The sequence below is a fragment of the Pholis gunnellus genome, assembly GCF_910591455.1.
Source record: "Pholis gunnellus genome assembly, chromosome: 19".
Taxonomy (NCBI): domain Eukaryota; kingdom Metazoa; phylum Chordata; class Actinopteri; order Perciformes; family Pholidae; genus Pholis; species Pholis gunnellus.
In genome coordinates, this window is record NC_136546.1 from 11,807,264 (window position 1) to 11,834,981 (window position 27,718).

Consider the following 27,718-nt stretch of genomic DNA (forward strand, 5'->3'; position numbering starts at 1 on the left):
CACAAATTTTAGACACAAAACACATGATGATTTTATCAAATATTCTTATATATTATACTATCTGAAATCTCACTGCCAGAGGCAACTAAATCCTACACACTGGTCCTTTTAAGTATTGCAATAAATACATTTAAAGTTACTATGAGGAGCTTTCATTTTGGTGGTCCCTGTTGATGAAATTGGTAATTCTTCCGAGCACCAGAGTCCCTTAGAAAAACACGTTTTGCAGCAGGGTCTGACAATCTGCTGCGCAGTCCTGACTCTGGTTTTCCCATGCCTCCCTTTTCTGCAGCGGGCCCAGCAATACGGTCTGGGTCTCCAGCAGCGTGGTGTCAGTGTTGGCTCCCAGCGGGGACCGACGGAATAGCGAGGCAAAGCTCCATCCCTAGCCGAAGAAGGGGACGATAATGCCAGGCGCTGAGCTCTCCTCCTCCCACAAAAGCTTTCGACTGCAGGTTGAAGGCAGCAGCATATCGGATCTGGGTCTGACCCTGCTGGAGTCTGAGCTGAAAGAGTTTCTGGTGAACGTGCTTGATTTTGTCTGATTTTGTGCCGAATCCGACCTGGTGGCGCAGATGACCAACAATGAGAATAAATATATAAAAATAGCCAATCTTCTCGCTGATTTCTTCTTGTTTACTTATGTAGGTCATATAGAGGCATCAGTAACTGAGACTGTTTCACAACCAGTTAAAGGTTTGTCACAGTAATTTGAAGGACAGTACTTGAGTAAATTGAATCTGTTCCACCACTGACTTCAAGGTAAATCTTATCACGGTACAAAAGGTATGCATTAAAAGAACTATTTGGATATTTATGGGGCAGTGTGTTAATACGCCCCTAAACCGGTATTCTCTCTTTCCCCCTCACCTGATTCTGTCTACAAGATGTCAACAATATGTTGTTTATGACATTTCATCAGATTTTAACGAATGCTGTTCCAGCTGGCTCGACCAAACTTTCTCTGTTACTCAAATCTTTCATTAGGTTGATTAAGGAGATCTGGTTCATGTTTGGAAGCTTTTACGAGAAAAGAATGTGTCAGCAGGAGAATACGATATGATTCATGTTTTTGGATTGCTGTGGTTTCCATAACCGTTTATTCAGTCTCTCACAATTCCTGAGCAAATATTTGGTCTTTTATTCTTTGTCTGTATACATACAAAACTTACACAGTAACTTTTAATGAATTCTGGTGAATTCAAAAAGGATGTAAAAAACAGTATGATGGTTTAAGAACACAAATAAACAAAACAAAAAGTAGCTGTCAGAAGCCATTACATTATGAAATACAAATCTCACGATTGAAAATTAACAGACCGATACACACCTTAAGTGCCCATTCTTACAGTTTGCTTTGCAGCTTGTGCTTTGGTCCAATGTCACTGGTTTGACTGTGCGAGTGCATTATTGATGAGATAAATAACACTGGGTGAGGACCTGTCTTTAGGATAGTTGGAAATAGTACAAGGACACTTTAAGGCTAGAGTTACACTAAGCAAAAGCACACATGCTTATTTTTTCCCCTCATATACAGACTGCTTTATATAAAAAAGTGCATTGTAATGATATACATTGAGTTGTTTAAAAAGTACTATATTCTCTTTCTGTGATGCTGTTATGAATTCGTAGTGGTGTCATTTCATTGTGGAAGGCAAAAGTCTGTTTTTACTTTTGGCAGGACCAGAGACGGTAAGAGCCTGCGGCAGGATACAGAAGCCCATGGTAACAATGTCTCCTACTCCTCCTGTTTTACCACTTCCCGGGGATGGGCACCCCGCATTCATACCAGCCCACGAATGGATGGGGTGTGCGTCGACCAATAACTCCAAATGAAACCGGCTCCTGTCTGTAGGCGCGATAAAATCCTGCAAGAGAAATAAATGATAATGCTGTTCATAGCCATTTACAGAAATGTATCGAGAGCAAAGAAGAGTGAGCATGTCTTGATATCATCCGTATTGAGCACTTGTAGAGGAAGGGAGGCGGTTAGCAATTACAACGAACACAGCAACAAGAGAAGGTTTTCATAACTACTTAACCTTATTAGGCCAATGGGACTTTGATAGAAAAATAAAGCCAACTACCAGCAAATGATGCTCAAGTTTCAAATATTCACATTGTGTACTGATATGACCTGAAACAAATAATGGCCAGGAAGCTATGACATTAATTTAAGAAGTTACGGTATAATGAGGAAAATGGTCTGCAGTAATGAAAAGCAGGTGACATTTGGGCTAACACATGCTAAACCCTTTAAGGTCCTTTTTAAAAAGTATTCATTTGAACAATACAATACATCTGTATTCTCCATAGATACGATCAATGCATCTGGTCCACTAAGGAGCCAGAGAGCCAGACTGCATGGAAAAGAAACATAAAAGGTTAGCTCTAAATATCAAGACCACAAATGTGCAACTTGTTTACCTTGTGCTGAAGGCAGACTATTTGAGAGGTACTCCGGACCTGTCCTTCCGTCCCTGTAGGAATCCACAAACTGGCAATGGTCTTCTCCTTGGCCAAATGTATCCCCTATACTGTAAAAGGGCTCTGTCAATAGAAAAAGGGAAGTGGGTAACATCATTCGGAAAAGTACTGACCATAACAGGTTTAAATATAGGTGATGTCATACGTTACCTCTAAGACCATCTCCCATGAAGATCTTGTATCGCAGAGAGTTACACAAAACCACACCCACAAACTTCCTGTACCATGTCCGCTTGACGTACTGGCTGCCCTTACAGCTACTGTGGGCTGAGTTATACTTGAAGGTAAAGGGAATCCAGATTGGTTCTCCACCTGAGGAGCAGAGGAGGAGATGCATCATGCTGTGGCAAAGAATATGCATCCTATGAATAGACACATCATGAATACACTGAGGAGGATGAGACGATAGAGAGAATAAAATATTTTTTGTCTGTAAAGCTGAACATTGAAGATCATATTTAACAGTATATCAAACTTAATCAAAAACAGTCGTTACTCTTATGGTCAGATATTAGATGGCGAGGTCCTAAGGTGTTTTATACATAGAGCTAAATTATGCATATCTCAGATCGTCTGGGGATCATTGGTTCACTGTCTCCAGAGGCAAAACTAAACATATTTAAAACAAACTCTAGAGAAAACTTCAGGTTAGCTTCAACTCTCAGTTCTTTAAAATCAAGGTTTAAAACTTTTCTGTTTGGCAATATACTTTTTTTTTTAAATTTGGGATAATTTATTGATATCTTGCACTGCACTGTAATTTCTATTATCCTTCCATTTATATCTTGTCTTAATGTATTTTCATATCTCATGTGTCTTTAAGGAAGATTCAGAGAGGGAAGCAGATGAGGTTATGCAGTTGGTTGAGTTTTGTCTTGTTTTTTTGTTTTGTATGCAGTTTGAGTGATTATGTGTACGTTATAAAAAAAACGGAGAAAATACAGATGTCTCACACTATAACATTTAGCAGTAAATATCAATATCCAAATCCTATTACAAATTAAACTTTACAAAGTATACCAATACAAAGTAACAATACTGCTCACTAGGATATGGCTTGTTGACCTTAAACTAGAGATGTGCAGTCGGTGTATGGACTTACCAGGTGGTCTTTCAATGAGAAGAGGATCGTCTGAAAGAAAGAATGCGATCATTTCACAAGGGAGGAAAAGCAAACAGGCAGCACTGCAGGTTTAATGCATTCTCCTGATACTGAGAATGAAATACCCTTTTATGCTTTTACTGCAAGGATATCTTGCATTGCAATACAATGAATGTCACCATAACATTGTCGTTGTATGCTGCAGTACAGCGGAAGATCTAAAGCTAGTTCGAGTGCGTGTTGAACTCTACTCAATGAGGCATCTCTAAGTGTTATCTTTGCAGGCGTTGACAGGTTACACACCTGATTCGGTGACATAGGTGAGTGTATTGCTGACGGGTCCCAAACCAAACACATTCTTGGCCTGCACTTTGAAGTAGTACCTGAATAAATAAAAAAAAACACGACATAAGGATTTACATGAGAGAGTTAAAGTGTAATTCTCCCTGTGTTGTTGTGACTGTGTGAAAGTGGGAAAAATGTTAATGACCATAGCAGAAGACTGGGCATGCTTCAGTCTGGCTGATTTAAGAGTAGTCTGTTTTTTATTCGTACGAATCCAAAGTGAGCGCAGCACAATAAAATGGCTATTTGGCTTGTGTTGAAGGGAGAAGGAGGGAAAGGCGCTGAGGGGAAAAAGAGACATCTAGACAAGTGGAGATTAACAGATAGAAGATACAAATGAAAGACAGAAGAAAGGAGGGATATGGAACAAGTAAAGCATAGGAATATATATATATATATATATATATATATGCTGAAAGAAAATGAATAAATGTCAGGAGGTTGAAAGAGATGAAGAATCCTTAAAAGAGACATTCATTCAGAGAGCTCACTTAGTCTCCGGGTGGTGGAGGAATAATTAAATCCTATCAGATTAAAAACTACCAGTGACAGAGAGTTTGCAAACGTTTCCACTGTAGCTGGCTGGTGTGTTTGGGCAAGTGCGTGTTCATTAATGCAGTATATGTGCTCCCTTTCACTTGGCAAGGTCGCATACAGTAAGTTCACGGTCAGTCAATTCCTAGAAAAAAACCTTCAGGACGTACAGCCCCGAGGCCTGGATCCAATCACCATAGCCACGTGACAACAGTGACCAAAATATATATCGCCAGAGAGAGAGAGAGAGACGGCTGCCAGGCAGCTGCAGAGAGATGATGTAATGAAAGAAGAAATTGGAGAAGGTAAAAAAAAACGTGAGTCATAATGTAAAAACAGAGAATGGACCACGAAATTCTACATTGAGCCAAGCTAGCCATTTGAAACGTGCGATACAGAGGGCTCTCAGCTTCCTTCAGAGCATCGATCTTTGTCTTCGCTTCAGATGAAACTCTATGTGGCATATTATATGCTCCTCAGTATACAATATATGATAGTTCAGCCACAAAAACTATAGCAAGCTTGTACGCTCGTCGATATTCAATGAAAACTGTTCTAAGACACACAAAAACAAGCATGAACCAATGTTTCAAATTAGCTATGTATATATTTAATCAGAGGTTTAGATCGATTTCGCAAGAGAAACCTGAATACAGCAACAACTAAATGATTATCTTCATCATCGATGAGACCTCATCTGGTGAATATGTACTGAAGGATTCTTTTTGGTCAATAAAACACCAAAAACAAACGTTGATGACATCAAACGCCTTGTTTTGTGTGACCAACAAAGAAGAGAATCAATTTTACTAACGCAGCAAATTCTCTCACAAGCTGGAATCATTAAAAACAAAGTCATTTGTAATTCACTCCATTTATCAGCAGGAAAACTTGTGGATCCAATTTGTCCACATGTGAATCTACATACGTGCGCTGAGGCCTAGTGCAGCTCAGCAGGCAGAAGGAGCCTGCAGCATAGGAAATACCAACACTGTCGCATAAGCCATCCCAGGATCAACCATGACCACGCGAGACACACTATCATGAATACAAACTGGTTGCCAGGGAGGGAATCCCTCTTTGCAGACTCTTGGAAAACTTTACCCATTGCACACAACTCTGTTTGTGTTCAGCAGCAGGTGTTTGCTTTTCTAAGGCCCAAGATGAGACACATATCATAACACCTCAAGCAAATTTGTGCCTCCACTGGGTGAGAGGATACTTCTATCCCTGATGAACTCACACATCTGAAACTGTTTTTCCACCAGATTCTTGAGTGACATACAGCTTGCAAGTTCTGAGCTAGTACTAGAAGACAATTTATAACTTGCTTCATACGTTGACTAAAAAACAGTACATTTGCAAAGAAGCTAGAGGATTTTAAACCATCATTTACATGCACAACTTGCAAGCGAAAGGTGCTTAATGCACAGCTATAAATGAAACAAGAATTTGGGCGGTTTGGAGTAACAACTCTCCCTTCCTCTCATGGGCCCAAGTGCTAAACGCTGTTTCCATGCATTTATTTTGAAAACCGTAACCCGTGTCTCATAAAACAGGGTTTTGAAAACACGCTCTAATAATTGAAACAGACCCAGGTGACTGTATACTGTGTGGAAGTGTCAGATAGTGTGTGCTGTATTTATGTTCAATTGAATTTCCAAGATCTCTACAGAGTTTTATAGCATGTCACATTCAAATGTTTTTGTACCTGCTTCCATTGAGCCAAACGGATTAACTTCACTCTGAGGGTTTTTACAAAACCTTATATCAGTATCCAACTCATACTCTGCTGTGATCAGTGTCAGTCCGGTTCAATATCACAATTGGAAACATGTTCCCATATAAACATGGAATAACACCAACAGACACATGCATACATGAAGTCACATACAAGACATCCAGACAGAATGCATGTCCTGTGCATTGTGTGATGACAGTTTAATGATATAAACACACAGCCAAGCACCTGCACCCGAGGCAGCAACCTCATCGTAAATATTACATGCAGGTCAGGATAAGGGGGCTCACAACAAAGCATATCTTTGTTTCTAAGTTCAGTATCCCTTTTTGTATGACTCCCATGTGTGAAACGATACTGTGAATCATTGAACATGACAGCGTGATGTACGTGCTAACATCAACCGCCCTCTAAGCATTGTAACCATGCATACACAATGATATAAACACACACCGGGTGGGTTATGTGTTACCTAGAGTTTGGTTTGAGATTCTCCAAAGCCAGGTGGGTCCCGCTGGAGGCTTTAGAGGACCACCTATTGTTGAGGACATCATCGTAAGAAGCGCTGTGGACCATGTAGCCTGCAGGGAACAATACAGAATAAACGGGCAGCGCTTATTAGGTGTTAGAAAAAAACTGAAAAAGAAATCACTGTTGCGGACGATAAGTTAGGAAGACATTGTTTACGTTTGTATCAATTTTAATGTGAAACAAAACAATACCCTGAGGTTCACCATTAACGGAACACTTTCACATTTTGAGACTTAGACACTTACACGTACACTTACCAATGAGACAGTCGACAGCACTCTCTATAAAGTAAATATGAGGCTAAAGCCAGCGGATGGTATGGTTGGCTTAGCACAAGTGGGGAAACAGCTACTCTGGCTCTGTCCAAATGTAACAAACCCAGGACCTCTAAAGCCTGTGCAACGCTTTTGCATGATCAACCTTGGCCTCACATGACCTAAGTATGAACATTCATTTTATGCTTTCAACTATTTTGTGAGAGTAGGTGGTCCGCCATATACATTTAACTAAAGAAAAACGGTTGCCCTGGCAAGTCATGCTGACTCTCCTCCAACCTGGCAGTGTGTTTTCTTCTTCTCAGAGTAATCCTTTAGAATCCGGAAAGCAACCTCAAGTCACGCAGCTGTCAATCACTGACTTTAAAACTGTGGATAACAGCTCTGCCGCACATCAAACTGTTTCTATTGGACTTTTGAGTCTGAGTTTTTATTTTTACTGGAGCCATACCAACACAGCTGGCCGCTGACAGGAGAGGAGGGAAATACTTGCTACTTTGTTTTTCTTCTTTTGGTTTTTTATTCATTCACCGTTCTACATTGTTAAACTGAGGTTCCATAGAGTAGTATGTAGACTCTTGCCTACTCTTCTTTCTCTGCTTTAGGTGTACACGTGTTAAGTGTTTCCAAAGGAGTTGGACCTTTGAGCCAAGTGCAACACTAATTATACTCAGTGAATAATTAGCACGTCTCGCCCAAAACCTTCAAGCAAAAGGTCGTCGATGCATCAGAGTTAATGGAACCAGAAGTTGGGTTTAGGTTAAAAAAAAAAAAGTATGCCAATGTCCCTCGTCTCTTGAGTCCACTTGCTAATAGCTGTTTCCATCCACTTGTTTTGAAAGCTGTGACCCATAACTCCTACTGTAAGACACGGTTGTGCAAACACGCCCTAATAACTAAAACAGCACCTTGTGATTGTGCATGTGTGAACTGTACCTGCAGATGATTTCAGCTGTATTTACAGTGCTTATCTTTGCAATACACAATACTTACATTCACGTAAAAGTTAGTATGACTGAAACTGTTTTATCACACATAAAAGCATAGAAACCAACCGCACATCATGACACTTCAAATAAATAAATTAGTTTATCTAATGTATTTTAAATGGGAGAAAATAGTGATGGCGCAAATAATTTCCAGACAAATTAAGTGCAAAAATGCATTAAAGTTATGCAGAAAGCGTCAAGATAGTGTGTGTGTGTGTGTGTGTGTGTGTGTGTGTGAGCAGAGAGGATACACCAGGGAGAGCAGATGGAAAGAAAGTGGGGAAGAAAACAGCAGTGGTGGTAAAGACCAACTATCTGTTTTACACATCTGTGGACAGACCAGCCCAAAGCATGACCAGGAGCTAGTGTTTTCCTGCCAAAGAAAACGTACTGCCTCTGTAGCTGGCCAGGCTGCTACCTTTGATAGCCCACCACGTCTCATACGCTATGCTGTTATCTTCAGTCTCTGCTCTGTCCCAGAACACCTCCCCCCCCCCCCCCCCCCCCCCCCCCTCCTTATTTTTAGGTCAAAGGAATTTTGGTTTTCCCTGAGAAACTCTGCAGGAGCTTAAGAGCCCTATTCCCTGTGTTCAATGCGACCGTTTCCTGATTTATTCACAACAAACTGCTGGAATAAGATGCTAAAATCTGACTCAGGAGGGATGTTGGTAACATGTTAACATGAAAGGTTGATGAAACGGAGCCAAATACCAGTGGCAGACAAAAGGTACGTGTTTACTGCAACGTTCCTCCAATAAATACCATGAAACAAACAATAATGCCATATTTACTTCACAATTTTATCAATTAAAGCTCTCTTCTTTTACAATGGTTTAATGGCATATGACTGGCGCGCAATCACAGCAGAGAACTATAAAAGTTAACAACTTAATACATTCTTGACGACAAAAAAACACCAAGAATGTACTGTGCTTGCAATAATTTCTCAGCATAAATGGTTCAACTTTCAAGTATAGATGAAGGGGAAATCAATATGAGTTTGTCACATCACAGAAAAATGTGTTGTTAACCACAGCTCTCTTACGGTTAAGCCCTATAATAACTTGAATGGGATGCTCTTCTAGACTTTCAATATGTTATCTGACCGAATTGATTAAATTCTGATTGTGAAACAAGTCATTTCATGTGGGTTGCAACGCTCAAAACAATTCCTCCACTGATAAACATCCGCAAACAGTAACAGCGGAGTATAGGTTACGCTGGAGACTATGACGAAAGCACAAGTTTAACTGGAACACGCATGCAGCATGCTCTCATGTGCACCCCATATGACAGGAACACAGAGAGGGCCAGACGGCTGGTAAAATCTTTATGGATTTTGTGACGGTGCACTGGCCCACCAATGCAGCGGCCCACATGTATAATGTGTTTAGAAACACATCTTAGAATTTACTTTACCTGGACTTTAAGTTATGACAAAACATCTCCTACCTGACACCATATCACCCCTCAGTGGGCGACCCCAGTCCAGGATGATAAATGAGTGGCAGCCCTCCATGGCGACCACAGTGAGGTTATGAGGCTTGTTTTTGGGAGGCTGATTCTGATTGGCTGCCAGGCTGTCCTTCTTCATCAGGTCTTCCAGGACGTCAACCTGAAGATACTCCAGAGCCTCCGTCAAGGAGCAAGGAGAAGCCGGGTCCTTCTGGATGTAGTTCACATAGGGAGCTGATGTCAAGAAAAATGAAATGGAAAGTTATTTATTATAACTACATCATTTTTTCATATAGGCAATATATGGTAATAATAAATACCAATATTTATCTTGCATTATTTATTAAAATCGTTGATTTTAATGTCATTAACTTTTGTATGTAACAGAATTTAAAAGGTGTTAATACTTTTCTAGGTCATACTATTTAAAATTTTCAGTCCCATTCAGCCTAATTTGAGGTTTGTTCGTAGTATTTGGGTGGGAACCTGCCTCATGTGAATACCCACAATCTTTCCTTTGTTTCCTCCCCAGCGCCTTTTGTCTTTTTTTGTTCATTTTCAAAGAACTCTGGAAAAAGCCAGCTGGACTTACAGCGGTGAATACTTCAGTTATCCCACTCTTCCTAGTGTGACTGTGATTTAAAGGGAGCCACTGAAGCCTGGAGTCGCTCTACCTCCCCAGATGATTGTCCCTTTGCACACGCCAAGAGTGTAACACATGTCAGTAGCCTATCCACACAACAACACACAGTCTGGAAGGCTGTATGGGTCTAGGCTTTCACAAGCTCCTACTGTATGTGTTTACGCAATCATATGGCTTATGTATTATGCACTCATACACTGAAATACATGATCTGTCGTCAAGGTAAGCAGATTTATGTGTCTGTCTATACACAAGGTGCTTGTAAGGCTGCATTTCTGAACAGCATCCACATGTCAAGGATCAGTGCAGGCTCATACACACAGAAGATCCAGATGTGTATTTGTCATTCTGTCTGTCTTATTCTGCTTGTTTAAAAGCCAAATCCAAAAACACAGACAAAAACTGTCGCGTGTGAGCCAGACATGGATCAAATGACACTGGGAAACAGCATCAGGACAGTTCACATAATGTCAATTCTAATATCAATCAAGTAAGGCATAAATAGCATTTTATTTGTCCAAACATCCTGGTACTGATTTTCTAGTCCACTGTGGCTACGTTCACACATCTGGATCTAACTGTAAAGCAGATTCATGCAACTGCTAATAATTATTATCTCAAGCAGCACAATCATATAAGTGAGTGATTGAGAGTGATACAAATCATGTCAGTCGACTGGCAGAATGCTGAAGTGAATTTAAACTATATTAAACTAATACATATGAAAGTGGATGAGCCAACAAATGCTTCTCTCAGTGCTGAGCTCAGCACCCTTAACTTTTTTGATTTCGACTGCTCTTTTTCTTTTTTTTTTATAAAACAGCTTTCAGATGGCTCTATGTGAGGGAATCACAAGGCAGTCATTGTTTACCAAGAAAGATGGTGTCCAGAGTAAGCCATGTTATTGGCCCACTGTTGCATCTGGAGCAGATGATACTGATAGCTCTGACATTGCACTGGTAAAGACACAGCCATACATCTACCCATATAAAAGGTTGCACACTAAGATCCTTACAACTGTGACAGTAACAAGTTGCATCTAATCCTTCAATGTATGATGGTGACGCCGTTACTAAAGGTTTTATCCACTTTGTTTGACTAGTAACAGGCTTGGCACTCATTTGCATCCAGAATGATAACCACTGATTCTGATTGGTCAGAATGTGTGCATTACTTTACACTCCGTCAATTTTTAATGTCAAAGTCCAAATACTTGCTATGGGATGTGTTACACAGCTTGTGAAGTCTGCCATGGCTCTGGAACGATCTTTGTCGAGTCTGAAAAAAATCATTGATGCGTCATCTGTCATGCATCTTGGCCTGAGTTGCATTATGGGAAGTGTAGGTAGGATCCAGCATTTCTGGAACATGACCAATCCTAAGGACCAAAAGCCATTATATCTTGGTTTTTACTGCGTCGATAAACTTCCAAAGCTATATAGTGAGTGCTTACTGGTATTTGTCTAAATATGTACTATTAAAGTCTGTGGTTGCACTGCAAGATACTGCAACCATTGCAGTATCTTTACAATTGTTATTTCAACAGCTGAAACACAACAAAAAGTGCAGCCATTAAACATAGCACTATTGAAAGGACCTCTGACATTATGTCTTTTTTTTAAGGTTGGAATCGAGTAGATGCTGTCTTTCTTTCTGTCATGAGAATAATGTGGACTGTTTGTGCAACCAGATGAGGTGATATGGTATGAGAGGCCAATGTAACCACGTAGGAACAGTAAAAAGAAAGCAGGGGGCCGAAGTTTACTGAGATCACGTCTGGAGAATCTGAACAGTGTGTCCTCAGGGAACTTTGGTATTTTGATCTAATTACAGATGGATGGAACCAATTTGAATCAAATATTCAAGATACGCTTATTACCCGTTTCCATTAAGTTATATATGGATGTATAAATCAGTGGTTGATTGCTTAGCTGCAATGATCTACATTATGATATGGAAGAGGAAATAATAAGTTAGATCTAAGATTTTTTTCTTATTTTGGGCCGATGGTTACTGTAAAGTAAGAGGGTCATATATTTATCAGGTATTGCTGAGAAAGCCAAGTTAAAGGTCCAAATGTATTACTACCCCACGAAAAAAAACAGAACTGTCATCAACCTATCATTACAGCAAACGAGACAATTATCACACACACTCACACTCACAAATGGGGACAAAAAAACAACTGCGTAATACTCAGAAGCGAGCATATATTATTAATCATGCTCTATGACTTTCTTAGCAAGAGACGTATGCAATTTATTGTTCTGTCTGGTAAAGATAATATGTGCCTTTCTCTGGCATTATGAGTCAAAACTCATTGGCACAAATAAATAAATAAATATATATATTTATTTGTATATGCTCCTGGTTTCTGGGAGAGGATGGTTTGTCATACATCAGGTCAAAGTATAACTTACTTTATATTAGAGGGGGTTAGGTTCCTTCTTAAATCTAAAATCTGGATTTGAAGCTACACGCATACTCAAAGCTTACTCAAACTGTACAATCTTGCTCCTTTAGATGAAGGATATTCTTCACACATTAGGTGAAAGTATGACTTACTGTATATCTGTCTGAGGGTGTTAAGTTCCCTTTAAAAAAAGATAGAAATGTGATATTAAACCTGAAATTTAATGTATAAGCCGCACAACAACCTTAAGGTTAAACTCTGAAAGAGATTACATTTAGTTGTGCACGAAACAGTGAAAGAGGGGAGAGAGAGAGCAAATATACATGAGAATACCCTTGTTGATTGACACACACTCATTTCAGTCTTTGAGTACCTGTGAATCGCTTCTTCCCACTGAGGTCAAACTCCGATGATGGACCATGGTTGGACGGTCTGGTGTCTGGCTCTGGAGTCGGGATCTCTGTCGTGGTGGTGGTTGTTGGGGGCAAGGTGGTGTGGATAAAAAGCTCATCTAGCAACAACACATGTGTCAGTGAGCTTTTGATTCAAATACATTTATATTATCTACATCCAAATTCTATAGCATGCTGCTGTGTTTCATTAATCCTTTGTAATTGGCACCATGATCTGTGGAATAAGAGTGTCAAATAGATTTAATGAACTGTGTGCAGATGTGTGAGCTCACTTTGAAATAACCCCTTCTCCCCCGAACACCCAAAGATGTATTCCTATGTAATGATTTGCTGCCCATATTTTCCATATGAGGGGGGCTTGACGACAACGGCCATTTCACAAGTCTCCAAGACGGACAAATGGGGGATATCCAATTAGTTTCTTCTGCTTTCATCGCTGTTTTTTCCCCCTGTGCCGCATCAGTGGGCCTTGGCATTACATCATGGTCCACACACATGCAACCAGCTTTGAGCCATGGCAGGGAAACGCTAAGAAAATATTGTAATGCTCAAGGTGTCTTCTCGAGCAAAACCCCCAAAAGAAAGCAAATATCAAATGCTGCTCACATGCAACATAATCATTGATAGATCCTAACACATGTAGGGAAATTAGAACAATGGCTCACATCAACCAAATGCTGCAGTTTTCCACTCAGCTGGTGTTCAGCTGAAGCTGAGGTTCATCTATCACATTACAAAGCAACATTAACAACAGCAAATACATTGCATTCGAACATAAGCCAGGGCATTCTCTTCAGCTTAGTAATGCAGTTCACATGGTCTAGTTTTTGGAATAAATGTGATTAAAAGCAGACCATAATGGAAAAATATCCAAAAACCCCAGCTGTGAACCGAGACCAGGCCAAACAAACATACAAGCAGAGAAACAAAGTGAAGACCACTGGCAAGGCAAAGAGGAAGAGACAGGATGACACATAAACAGACAACAAACAAACAGTGCAGTAAACAGTCAACAAACAATGAGCATGTAGTGTAGTTAAGCCCAGTAGCGGTAAGACGGTCCGAAGCCAAACTCAGCCAATACCTTTCTTAAGAACTAAAGCATCAGGCATGTAGTCCATTTCCATTCCTGAGGATTCCTCTGTCAGAGAAGTAGAACAAGCTGTTGCATCAATCTCACATGACCATGTATATATTTCTGAGCTAGCATACATACATTGACATGTACACCCAAGCTTCCATATAGACAAACCTACTTGAATACATGCTGTAGGTACAATCACTAATACACATGTTGACACTAATGTAACTCTGGCTAGATTTCAGTGAACTTAATTGTGTGATGAGTTATTTTAGACTTCAGCTGTATCAGTTTGCAGTATAATAAGCATTTTTCGGATTTTATCATTTGTTATAACAACAACAAACAAGAAGAATATCCCAGAAACTACACTGCAGATATAAATCATCATAACTTAGTTTCTTTCTCAAATAGAAAACAGTGCTTGCAGGATCCACACACTAGAAATCTATGTATTGCTTGGCAAGATTTTCTTGTGTGTTAGTCCCAAACCAAATACTTCCTTAAAATGTCAACATCCAGTTCCTCACTATAGCTGCAGCTTCACTTCTTTTCTGTTTATAATTCAAAACCTAAAACTAATATGGATTATGGGTTATAATTTGTACATTTACAAATTCTATTAAGTTCATAATGAAACACAAATAACAATGGAAGCTCTGTGCTCACATAGTGAGATTTGTTTTGGTGTATGTATGGGGTGCTTTTATGTTTTAAATACTTTTGAGTGTTTTTGCTTTTTTGCAAATCTAAAATTCTGACATTACAGGCTTGGTTCAGTTCAGATATTTTCAAATGTTCCACCATGTGTAGTGTAATAACTTTAAAACCCATGGTTCGTGTGTCCATGCATGTGTTTTAAGTACATTTCATTCATTGTCTTTGTACAATAACACAAATGGCAATGTGCAACTGACAGCTCGTAGTATGTTTAAACCAGCAGTACTCTGACCACATTGAGCCACCAGATGTGGAGTCTTGGATGTGGTTTCTGTGGTGTCACATCTACACACACAGAAACACACACACACACACACACACACACACACACACACACACACACACACACACACACACACACACACACACACACACACACCTGCACACACACACACACACACACACACACACACACACACGCACACACACACTGTCCACAGTTAAGGCACACACAGTTGTAAAGTTATAGGACTCTGTAGGCACAGACAGGAAACACTCATGGCCTTGGCCTGGATGGATATGACAAACAATACAACCAAACAATTTAGTGAAGTCACTATTCTGGCTCTAAAATGATTCACTGAACTTGAATTCAGTTATGTGGAAAATCTATTTACTAAGCTATGTTGCAAGTTGGGGCACTGCCGTATTTTGTTTCATTCCTTTAGCATGAATCTCTTTCTAGAATAATCTTTTAAAATGCTGTCTGCAGTGCATTATAATGACTTTCAGGCATGTCTTTCTCAAAGTCTCACCTTCTGGATAACAGTCCAATATTCCTTTTGCATCCAGTGCTGCATACCCGTATTCATCTGTTTTGGAGAAGGTTCCAGGTGGACAGGTTGGGAATGCCGGTGTAGTGGTAGACTCCTCTACGATCCAGTCAGTGGTGGTGGGTTCAGGTGTGGTTGTAGGAGCCCTGGTGGTGGTGGTGGTGGTGGTAGGAGCCCTAGTGGTGGTGGTTCTGAGGTGAGGAAGGTCCAAGCCAAGTACAGGTTTCCCTCCAACCATGAGGACCTTGTCTTTGGGATTGACCACAGGCAGGCTTTCTCGGCCGTGGCCAAACAGAGCTATACCTTCCTGGTTTAACAGAGGACTACCCATGTGGTCTGGTGGAGTGGAGAAGCAAAGAGTTGGGTCAACATAAAATGTATTCTTGCAGCTTACTTTTGTTGTTAACAGTAAGCGAATAATGAGAACGATTCAAGCTATTTGTTTTCATATATTCAAGCTGTATACTGTTTGTTTAAATGTCGTGCAAGATTGACAGAAGCTTATCACCAAAAATTGTGCGTCCGTCTTCTCCAATCACCACTCTCTTAGGCCTGCCCTGGGAGTCCTGGAGAACTTGACCATCCTGGTTCATAAGAACCCCCTGTTCCAAGTCTACTACCTGGAGAGAAAAAAAACGTTTGCCAAATCTATACAGCAATTCATATAGATACAATTGTAATAACTGCCTCATCCTGACTGTGAAATTTAGTGAAGTTCACAGAAGTTCGCTATTTAGTATAAACAGATTCAGTCAACCATTACAATGGGAAATATAGATCTGTGACATTTTAAAGACATTAGTTCAACGTTTTGGTTTCGTTAGATGAGTAGACCAGCAGCCAAAAAACTATCTCAGCACAAAAAACTGGAAACAGCCTCTGTCTACCAGGGGAGACTATCCTTTGACAGATCCATGCCTGCTGTTTCCCCATTTCCAGTCCTTATGCTAAGCTAAGCTAATCATCTGATGGATGTAGCTTCATATTTACTGCACAGATATTAGAGTGGCACTCTTTAAATCAAACTCGGCAAAATACTGAACAAGTGCATTTCCCAAAATGTTGAACTGTTCCTTAAAATGATAAATTAAATCAGTATTTCATGCTACTCCAGAAGAAAATACTCCAGAACCATATGCATCTTACATCTATTGTTACAATCCCTAAACCATTAAACATAGTTACCCATTTGGTTCCATCAGGTCCTGTGATAAACTTTTGACCAACGGCCTTGCTGGTTCCACGAGAGGAAGAGGAATCTTTATCATTTGTTGCTGTCAGGTTTGGTCGTCCATTTTTACCTAACAATTATACGATTCAAGAAAAGTTATTTTGTTGCTAAATAATTAACTGATTATTGTACCATAACATCTACAAATGATTGCTCAGTTATCTTTTTGCCCAAGCAAATCCTTGCACCTTTTGAGTAATACAGTAGCAGGCAGTGGCACTGGCAGCAACTTTAAATCACATGCACTTTACCATTTTGTTGTCCTCCATTAGTTGGTTTCCCTCTGGCAATGGGATTGCGAGGCCTACCTCCCTGGCCCCTGGATGATGATGAAGATGCTGAGGATGACGATGTAGACTGGGAGTTGCCTCCAATTAATCCCCCTGTCTTTGTCACAGTAGTACCACTACCAACATCACGATCTGAGGTCAAAACTGGCCGTGGCAAATTTGAAGAAGAAGAGTCAGATGATGATGAGGAGGAGCCGGACGTTGAAGAACCCATCCTCTGTGCTGGTTGTGGTCTCATGGGAAGCCGAGAGTGTACCCTACCAGCACGACGATAAGTGCCTCCAGACGGTGATCCAGGTCTTGTCCTGGAAAACGTTTCCCTTGTATCCACACTGTCATTGTCCTCTACATGTCTGTTAGGGTCAGCTGAATTTATAGCAACTTTATCATTTTTTCCACTGATTTCTCTACTCTTTTCATCGAGATAATCCTCATTATGATCATTTTTATTGTTATTAGAGGTTTCTCTAGGGACTGGCTCATTTGAGGTAGTTGGGTTTATAGCAACACTAGAGACTGTATTTATATTGGTCAAAGAAGGCTTTACTGAACCCACCCCATTCTTTAATGAATCATGAGTCCTCAGATCGTCACTAGTTTCCTGTACCGTGGATACACCTGCAGCACCTGAGGCCCCTGACACCCTAGTGGGTGTCCCCCTCAAGACAGGTCTACCAGCCCCCATGGAGGATGATGTCCTGGTCAAGGAGGTCCTACCATCCTGCCTGGGTGATGAAGCTCTCGATGAAGCTCTAATTCTGGTACGAGAAACCACAGGTTTTTCATTACTGCTCTCCTCCCCTCTCTCCTCCTCTGTGGGTTGTGGTTTAGAGTTTGAAGTAGGCTCTTCAACTTTGATTACTTCTGCGTCTGTGTCTTTGTTATTGCGGTCATAATTTCCCTCCATGTGTGTTGTATCTCGCTCAGGTGATGTCCTGTCTGGTAAAGTGGACTGTGATGTTGCTGAGCTATGTGTGTTTGAAGTTGATTGGTTTGGAGTTCTGCTTGGTAAATTCAACTGTGAGGTAACGGCAGGTTTGTAACCATTCAGCATTCGAGTTGAATTCCCTCTAAACACATATCCAGGTCTTCGACTGTAACCATATCTAGGCCCCTTGGTGCGCCCCGCTGAAACCGAACCTCTTCCAACAGATGTAGCCTCTGTCTGCTGTGAATTAGTCTCCTTTGAAATGGGGGAGGTGACAGAAGATGAGGAAGCAGCTTTGGATCCTGGCTTTTGATGGACCCTGACCTGAATGGGCCTCCTGGGCAGAGGATTGGGATGGGGTTTAATTGGGGAGAGAGTCGAAACCTTGAGGCTGGGGCGCTCAGTAGTCAGAGGCCCTTCATCATATCCCGCTTCATCTTCAAATTCAGGGGAAACATCATTGTCCGGTTCTTTTGTCTCCGGTACAACCTCCATGGTTGTCGTCTCTTCTACTGGAGATGCCGTTGTGTATATATTCTCTTCTTCTTCCTCCTCATCCTCTCTATCTTGAGCTCTTCCTCTGGATGACCCTCTGTTCACTGTGTTCCTGACTGAGCCGTGATTGGAGTGTGACTGGGAAACTGGGCGTACACGCCTATTGACAGGTGCACCAGAGCGTGGCTGAGGGGGTGTGTTTGGTTCTTCTGTCACCTTTCTTGACTGGAGGTCAGGTTCATCATGGTCGGTATCCTGTTTGGAAGGAGTGTGGATAGTCCTGTGGCTGTCCTTGGTTTTTGAGAACGACGAGGCAGCGCTGCTGGCTGACAGTAGACAAAAATTGTCATGAATACAGGATTAATCACATTTTGAAGCATAGGGCTACAGGCCCACACATACTGTTTATAGTGAAATGGGCTTACATCCTGGCATGACAACACTGAGGATCTTGCTCTGTGGTCCCTGACCCCTCCTGTTGGTGGCTCTAATCTTGAAGATGTACCGATCTCCCGGTGTGAGACCATCTACGGTGGCTGTGCTGCTGCTGGCACGGTACGTCACACTTTTCATTCCAAATGGCTTCATAGCAGGAGCATAAGACAGGATGTACTCTGTGTGTAGGTAGAGCATACATTACTGTTGTGAAGAGAGGTAGTGTGACCATTCAGGAAAAAAACTTAAATTCAAAAGCATACAAAAATTGTTGCCCTTTTCCCAACAAACCCATATAACAATGGGTACGCATCAAGTAATCATGTGACCTCAGCTTACTGTACATTACCCAGATGTTTAGTATTTAGTATTTACATTATTGCATGTGCCAATCAATTACAGTACCAACATTGTCCGTGGGAACCAAATATTTATGACCACTGGCAAACTTTAATTTTGGGGGCACTATCACGGCAAAAAATAAATATCAAGGATATATTTATAGTTATGTCATTGCAAAAGTGAATTAACTTATTCTTCCCGGCCTAACCTCTTATCCTCCCATTGGGTTCTTCAGGTGGATCCCATGTTGCTATGACAGCAGTTCCTTTTCCACGTAGTGGCTTGACCTCAAAGTTCTCTGGTGGCCCAGATGGTGCTAGCAAGTGAGGAAAACAAGTGAATGTGAAGACAGCAGTGAAAGGAGGAGCAGCAGGACAGAAACCAGAAGCAGAATAGAGGGAATAGGGTGAGGAAATTGCTGATTAAAGAATGTAAAAACAGTGAGCGTGTGCCAGGAGGCTTCAACTGAGAGAAGTACTGTTGCCATACGTTGGGAGGAAACCTTCCTTTGAGATTATGAATGGAACTACAGATTGATATCTAAGCTGCCAAGCAGTAAATGCTGACATTCCAATGAACCGCAGCTCAGGATCTGCTATGACATGTTTAAAAGCTGCAATCATGACAGAGCTGCAGCCAAAGCTGGAATCAAATATCAAATAGGCATTGAACGCGATGAAGTGTGGCATTGAGGACATAAGTAGACAAGAGCTAACTGACAGAGTTTTGCAACATTTCAATTTTTTCCACAATAATTAATTCTCTTTTTATATTCTAGGGAAAATGCTGGGCTTTGGCTTTCTATAGCTTTTCCTCTTGACTCACAACTCTTCACTTTTCCTAAGTTGACCTACAAAATGATATTCTATAAGCAGTTCTCGGCAGGCAGTGGCTGCATGTGCGTACCTGACTCAGGGGTCCTTTGAAAGACAGAGACGCTCCACTTTCCGTGATTTTCTCCCTGAGAGATTCGGACAGAAAACTCATACATGCCGTCAGCAGACAGGGTGTCTATCATCATCCTCCTCTGGTTGCTGTCCTTGTACTCCCAGCGTGCTGACTCGCCCTTCTCCCTGTACTTAATTGTGTAGGATCTGGGTGAAGAAAAAAAAGTATGTTTTACTCCAGTGGAAGGTCAAGTGCTCTCTCTTACTCAGTCAATCTTTTTTATGAATTCACTTTCTTTCACACACACGTCAACAGATTCCCACCTGATTACCCCAGGGCCGACCTTTCCCATCTCAACAGCAGGATCAAGCCAGGACATGAGGACTGACTGAGGAGACATGACCCTGACAGTGATGTCCTGGGCCTCGTACTCCGGTGGCTCTGGACAACAGACATAGACACACAGAAAGACGTAAAGAAAAAAATGTCTAGCTCCAAACCAATATTAAAATCACCCCTAAGGTCATTAAATTTGGTTATTGGACGGCCTGTGGTTCTCACATTTATGCCAATGTGACAAACAAAAATCATGCACCTACATAGATATTGATGAGGTATTTTGAGATATTTATAATGCAAATAAGACAGATACATGTGTAGAGGAATGCAGTGATTCTCTGTAAACCGGCAAGTACCTGGTGTAGTTGTTTTGGTTGCGATTGCTCTGTTGGCGGCTGCTCTCTGGCCCGGGGCTTTCTGTGCCTGCAGTGACACCACATGAACGGACTCAGATGCTATGAATAGAAAGGGATACCAGGCACGGCCAGGGTTTACACTATGGACACTAAAGATTTATACATTTAGCTAATTTTCATAGAAAATGTAATGACAACATCTGCAAAATGTAGTTTGGAATCTGCCGGTCTTTTTCAGCCTCATATTTTACTTGAACTGAAAGCTTTGCTCTTCAATCTGGTGGTTAAGGGTGTAGACTGTGAGTCCTCTTACTTAGTTTTGGTGTGTTTCGGTTTCTCTGGTCAGATTGAGGCTTGGTGTGGTGTTGGCGTCTCCTTTCCAGCGGGGGAGCTCCTGGCAAAGCTCTCTCAGGCTGCCTGGGACCTGAGGAAGACTGAGGGGCCCTCCTGTGTGTCCTGGTATTTGACACTTTCAATGGGTGGGTTGTTCTGTTCACCCTGGTGGCCCGCTGTAATGGAAGCTGATTTCTGGCAGCAGTTTGTGGAGCCCTGGCTTGACCTGTTGGTGGACGATAATGGAGGGCAAAAGTCAGAGGGCACCAGAGTTCATGTTACCTTTATGACCCCGTATTTCAATCATAATCTGTTCTGTGCTGGATTTGTCTTTGGGGTCTTGTTGAAACTAACTGCCATGGAAAAATTCATTGAATATAATTGCTCCACTCAAGACACATCCGCAAAGCGATAAACACATAATTACATTTCACTTTCATCCAACAGTGTCAGTTTACATGCCCAGTTGTCACACAAGAGACATGCCGCAGAACTGCACCATGTCCCCTGTTATCTGCTCCAACTTGTCCTGCTTCCTGCTTAAATTCCACCCTATTAGTGACTCCATCTTGAATAACGACTCGGACATTGACTCAGACAGCCAGACAATCTCCCTCATCTGGCTGCAGTGTTGAGCGATAGCATTGGCATAAAACAATAAAAAGTCTTCTTTCTTTCCTCTCCTCCCTCCATCCCTCATTCATCTGTTTCTCATAATCACTGTCAGATGAGAAGGATCTGCCCAGTTTCCCACCAGAATAGCTGCATGCACAGCCTCGGTAAGTACTGCTAGGTCAGCTCATGTAAGAAAATGGATTTGACAAAATTCTAAATGGTTATAAGGACAAAAATGCTTTGATGTGTTTTTCCTTTGCCAGACAGAAAGAAAGAGAACAAACAGGTAGGGTGGGCCAACTGTGAAAAGTTTTCCAACATAGGCCACCACACCCAAAAAGTTTTCTTCAGCTATGGCTTAAAAAGGGAGAGAGGTGGAGTTTTAGTGTTGGTGGACTTCCACCACAACACCGTGTATGTGGGGGATACAAACATGACACAAAGAGGATGTGAAGATGTGGATTTAACCTTAGTTAATTCAATTTACCTTCATTTTGGGGGCCAGTTAAACTTCAACTTCAACTTAACAGGATCAAGCCATTCTTGTTGCCAGTTTTATTTCATTTACTACAAATCACATAGACATACTGTAATGTTTTGCTTGCATGCTTGCTTGCTTTTAAATCTTAATTTCTTAAAATTCAATTGTGTATTTCCAGTCTGCAATTTTTTTCCAATCATTTTAAAATGACCTGGAAATAAATTTAGGAACTCAAGATTTTAGGAACTCAAGATTCAGGTACTTGAAACTTGCAAACTTTGTGTTTATTATATGATCAGTTCAAGACATGTTTGACTGCTACTGAGGCAACACTGTAAAAGCAATACAATGGGCCAATCCTCTTTCTCATATCCACTGTGCCTCTTTGACCGTCTCTCCTTGTACTAGCTGACTTAAATAAGAAAACATTTGGTTTTAATCAGCCTAAATCTCCTTTTCCTTATTTTCTTCTTCCTCTTTTTCTCTCTCTGGAAAGCTGTCACAGTGCATAGTTTGGCCCCGGTGACCATGCCGCAGACCACTAAACCATTGACTCCACAGAGCTCACACTTGCCAAATCCTTTCATTCTTTTCCTGGAAGCTCGATGGTCGGAGGTGCTGTGAGGCTGGCCTCAGACAGACAGACATACCACTGCTATACCGGAGACCCACCTCAGTGTGTTCAGGCGGATGCTAAAGAATGTGTGTGCTTACAGCTGAAGAAAGCAAGGTTTTTATCCACCATCTTTGACATTTCACCAGCTTCAAAAGCAAACATAAATTACTGGGATTGGTTACATTGCTCAGTTTAGCCACAGTTTAATTATTACAAACAACTTGCAGTGGCCGAAAGTCATTGGAGGCAGGAATAAGTCTCATCTGACTAAGACAGTTAGTTAGCTAACTGGCAAACCAATGGCAATGTTTTAAGTTGTTCACTGACTATATATATACGTATGTGTGTATATGTATACGTATATATAATACATGAATATATATATACATATGTATATATATATTTGCTAGTCTGACGATAAACGTTAACAGGGATTAACATTAGCCAGTAGCTTGCTAGATAATTTAAGCTAATGTGCTAGCAAGGCTTCATGACACGCTATCTTCTTTTGCCCTTTCCTTTTCACTGGGCGTTATTCTAGAATTTCTTTGCCAGAAACACAGTGGGTCTTTGGCTCCATTCACTGAGGTTAAACTCAACAAATATGATTAGCTGTGTCTCCAGAGCGGCTCTGCCTCAAACAAATAACAAATAACTGAAAATCCAGAGTGGCACGGTGGTTCAGTGGTTACCACTGTCGCCTCACAGCAAGAAGGTCCTGGGTTCAATTGCTGGTCCTGATGCTTTCAGTTTGGAATCTGATGGGTTTTCTCCATTTTCCCCACCGCCGCCCAAAAATTTGCCAATTCAAGTGGTTTGGAGAGACTTAATTGTCCATGTGCAAGACTAAATTATCCATGTGGAACAGTACGACCACGAGTGTTTATTTGTGTCATCCTGTGATAGACTAGTAAGTGTTTACATGACATATGGTTATATGTCCAAATTACTATGTCCATTAAACCACACAGAAATAAACAAATTACATCATATTGTATTGACTAAATGTCAAGTATGAAGCTTAGGTTCAGCTTAGCTTCATTTAGTGTGTTTCACTTCAATAACAATACTTTTTAATTTCCTCTAAAAAGCGCAAGTTATTATTATTATAAGTTATTCAATTTATAACGATATAAAACGGAAACAAATTAAAACAATTTCCACAGTTGAAAACTTGCTTGGTGGTTAATTTTCTATTGCTTGATTAATTAAATGAATTGACTGTTCACATGTGCACAAAAATATGTGAACACCCTACACTTCACTATATGGATAATCAGGGTACAAGCAATTTTGTCTGCTACTAATTTCTCTGCATTTTACAGTCTGTTTGAAAGCAGTGACCATGACTATGTGATAATTAAAATTACCTTCAATACTAAAGGCAAAAAAAAGAAGTAAAAGTAAAGTAAGAAGTAAAATTTGGATCACCAACAAGAAAAACGGACCTAGCTCAATAGATGGGTATTTATGAGTCATTGGCAAGGGAGTGTATAGAACAAGTGAACCCCACGACATTGCATTGTGAATAATCATCCCATTAGATTCGGCGGTTGCTTTTATACAGCAGATCATATCAACAAACCACTTTTAATGGATTTAACTACATCATTTAAAATGTACGGCTGTTAACTGAGACAAACCACTCCAATGTAATGTTGGTAAAGAGGGCTTGAGATCAAAGTTTACCTGCTGATGAGTTCCTGACAGGTGCACCGCCCAACACAGCGAAGCCATCCAGGTTAACCCATTCAGGGTCTAAAAAATAAAACAAAAAAAATGTTAAATGATGTTGTCAATAGAAACTTGGTAAGCAAGCCGTACATTATACAAATTTAAAAAGAAACTCAGATTTAAAGAATAATTTCAACCTGATGAAGAAGTATTCAAGTGAACATTTTATTTTTATTTTTTGTGGTCAACTTTAAATATTTGTGATTAGTTTTTTCACCCTTATCAGTGAGAAAAGTTTGTTGTTCCTGGTAAGTCATCTCTCCATTTTGTTGTTTTACTGTAACGGCGGATGGCCAGTCACATTAATGATATGGAGGCAAAACAGCATGGTGTTATTTATGAATACTGATGCTGCTCTCAAGCTGCTGAGGGAACAACATTCGATCTGCAAGGAATTTCTGGAAAGGCAACACAGAGACGCTGCTGCTCGGTCGCAAGAGCATTATGGCAAAACTGCGCCAAAGATGGAGAGACCACAAGGCCGCCACAGCACACAAACACACACACACACACACACTCTCACATAAACACAAAAGTATCAAGATGCTTATTTGACCGTACAAGACAATGCATGAGTCAACACTTCCACCCTATCCTCTACCACAATCACCACCAAACATACTCATGTCGAAGCACACAGCGAGTGACCACAACAGAGGGGATTGGTTTAAAGGAGCTGAGCTGGGTTTGGATGTGGAAAAGAAGGGTTGACTGCAGACTGCTCTGAGCTGCTGATGAAGTATGGCTTTAAGATGCCAAGGACAGAGGAAAATGGAATAATGACAAATGCAGGCTAGACTGTGTCAACACTGCAAACTGTATAGAAACAACTGTTTTACAAGGCAGGATTAGGAATAAAGGAGCTGTTAAGACCTAAAAATAATGTCCTTCTTAAGCTTAAAATAACCGCTGTCTGCAGAGCCGGAATGACGATCGCCCATCACGCACACCACCACCCCCAAGTGCTCTTTCTTTCTGTCTGGCAAATTTGGATGACAACACATCCAATGATGATGTAATCCTGTAATAAAAATCAATATGCACATGCGTGCGTGTGCGTACTCTTTACCTCCCGGCATCTCTGCCTTGTACACAGCTTTGCTCATCCCCCCCCTTAGTCTTGGCACTTGTCTTGAGAAAGTGCAGAACTATTCTGAACAATTACTCCATAGTTTAAGCCAAACCTCATTTTCTTGCTCTCCAAGCATTTGTTTTCCTCTTAATTACTTTTTGGGTTTGCAGTACGACATCATAGTCATCAGCTTGTCTCTCATCCTTGTCTCTCATCCTTGTCTCTCATCGTTGCCTTGCTCTCACCCTGTCTTTTTAACTTTCTCTATGTTTCTGCCTTACCTACATCCTCCAGTAGATGCGAGCGACTGTCCTTTCCTTTAGTGAAGCGGTGAGTCCTCGTGGGTTTGTTGGAGCTGATGACGAAGCGGTCCACAGGTCTTCCATCTAGATGAATTGAAGGCTCCCACCTCTCCCTCAGGCCCTTATCCACAGATGTCTGTTTCCCATTTTGTGACCGCAGGGGCTTCTCTGCTGCAAAACAAATGACGTCAGGATATATTGAGCCTGTAGAAAGTTTATTTTACCAGTCCTCCGTCTTTATCCCTTATCGTAAAGGCTTGCAGCCCCAACACATTGTAGCAGCAGGTGGTTTTATGTTCAAGCTCAGTAAGCTATAATAAACCTCTTCTTTCATGCCACCATTACAATTTCCTATGTAGTCATTATACTTGGCATTTAAAGTAACTCTGATTCTGATGAAGCAGAAACTTACATGTAAAGCGGCCCTGAAAAATACAAACTATTTTGATGGTTAAATAAATATATTAAAATAAATAAAACTCAACACATAGTAAGAAAAGTGCTTAATACTTGTTTACAACCCTGACCCACATAATACCCATTATTAATGTATGTGAATTTCATTGTCTTGCTCTCTTCAAAGTCAAAGAATTGATCATTTTTAGCAGATGGTTATACAATTAGAGACGGTGTTATAATGATTCTGCTGGGAGATCTAATTAATAGCATTAATTAATAGCACAAGAACGAGGTTAGGGTGGTGCAGGGAGCTGCGGCAGCAAATAGTGTTGGTGTAACAGTAACCATGATTAAGTGACAGATAATATTGACTGTACATCAGCATGAATCTGATTGGTCGATGCCAATCAGCCAGTACAAGACAGATTTTATAGTTCATGTTTAATTTACGGCAGCATGTTAGAAAATCGTTGTCTATTAACATATATAATGGCAAATACGGGTAATATTGGCAATCATTTAGAGCCTTTTTTCTGTCCTCCTGATGGAAGTAAATCCAATATTTGCCTTCATTTAGCTCTGCTTTCTTGGTCTCCACTGACTCCTGGGGGAAACATTTCTGTTCCAGCTAAACATAACATTACGTCTAAAAGCAAACTGCTAATTTATGTTCCTGTTAGCTTTTTTTGTGCTGGGCAGGTAGCGTACGGTCGGTTTATCAGAGCTTTTTTTTGCTGAAAATAGCAGCTGAAAAGGTGCTAATGAGAGCGTTGAAGGTATTGTTTTGGACCAAAAAGGATGAAATTAATAATACTTAAGTGCTCCAAACAGCTGAGGGGAAGAGCAGATACTTGTGATCATGTAGTTCAGGGTTTATTGGCAAGCTGGTCATTTATCGCTGTCACAAATAATTGTAAGTGTTGTCTGGCCGCATCATAAACAGCTGGTCTTTTGTGACTGTCTGTCGATGCTCTCCAAATGTTTATAGCAGCCGTTTCAGTTTAGCGTCATCACAAAATGACTTTATTGCTTTTAATTCTTGTTGTCTGCAGGTGTGTGCCCAGCTTTAATTTTTCAATTTTAGAAATAATTGTCTCGCTCAGGCCTCCTGTGCTGCAGCTTACAGATGGTCGCTGCTCTTCAGAGACCTACATTGTTTTCTCTTTATCAAGTGCGGAAAGATCGCCTCCTTGCTGTTTCTGCTGACTGCAGTTAGCACGGCCCCTGAGATACAGACTTACATCGCATTGTGCCAGAGTGCATAAAGGTGTGTGAGAGGGCTTCCCAAAACCAAACACAATATCTCCTTATTATATCCTCATTAATGCCGGGTTATAGTGGGGTCAATTTTATCAGCTGT

General features: G+C 40.9%; 1 protein-coding gene across 1 annotated transcript; it reads right to left on the bottom strand.

Moving 5' to 3' along the window:
• Positions 1 to 1,090: 1,090 nt before the first annotated feature.
• On the bottom strand, positions 1,091 to 27,606 carry fndc1 (fibronectin type III domain containing 1; the record flags this gene model as incomplete). Its single annotated transcript, XM_079180697.1, has 22 exons — positions 1,091 to 1,868; positions 2,428 to 2,550; positions 2,638 to 2,799; positions 3,590 to 3,619; positions 3,893 to 3,972; positions 6,682 to 6,790; positions 9,457 to 9,693; positions 12,889 to 13,026; positions 14,013 to 14,069; positions 15,485 to 15,838; positions 16,011 to 16,122; positions 16,688 to 16,803; positions 16,985 to 18,772; positions 18,872 to 19,060; positions 19,432 to 19,539; positions 20,130 to 20,317; positions 20,435 to 20,552; positions 20,807 to 20,905; positions 21,120 to 21,365; positions 24,541 to 24,609; positions 25,939 to 26,130; positions 27,600 to 27,606. 22 exons carry the CDS (start codon positions 27,604 to 27,606, stop codon positions 1,753 to 1,755), a joined length of 4,638 nt encoding a protein of 1,545 aa, XP_079036823.1. The 3' UTR covers positions 1,091 to 1,752.
• Positions 27,607 to 27,718: the final 112 nt, after the last annotated feature.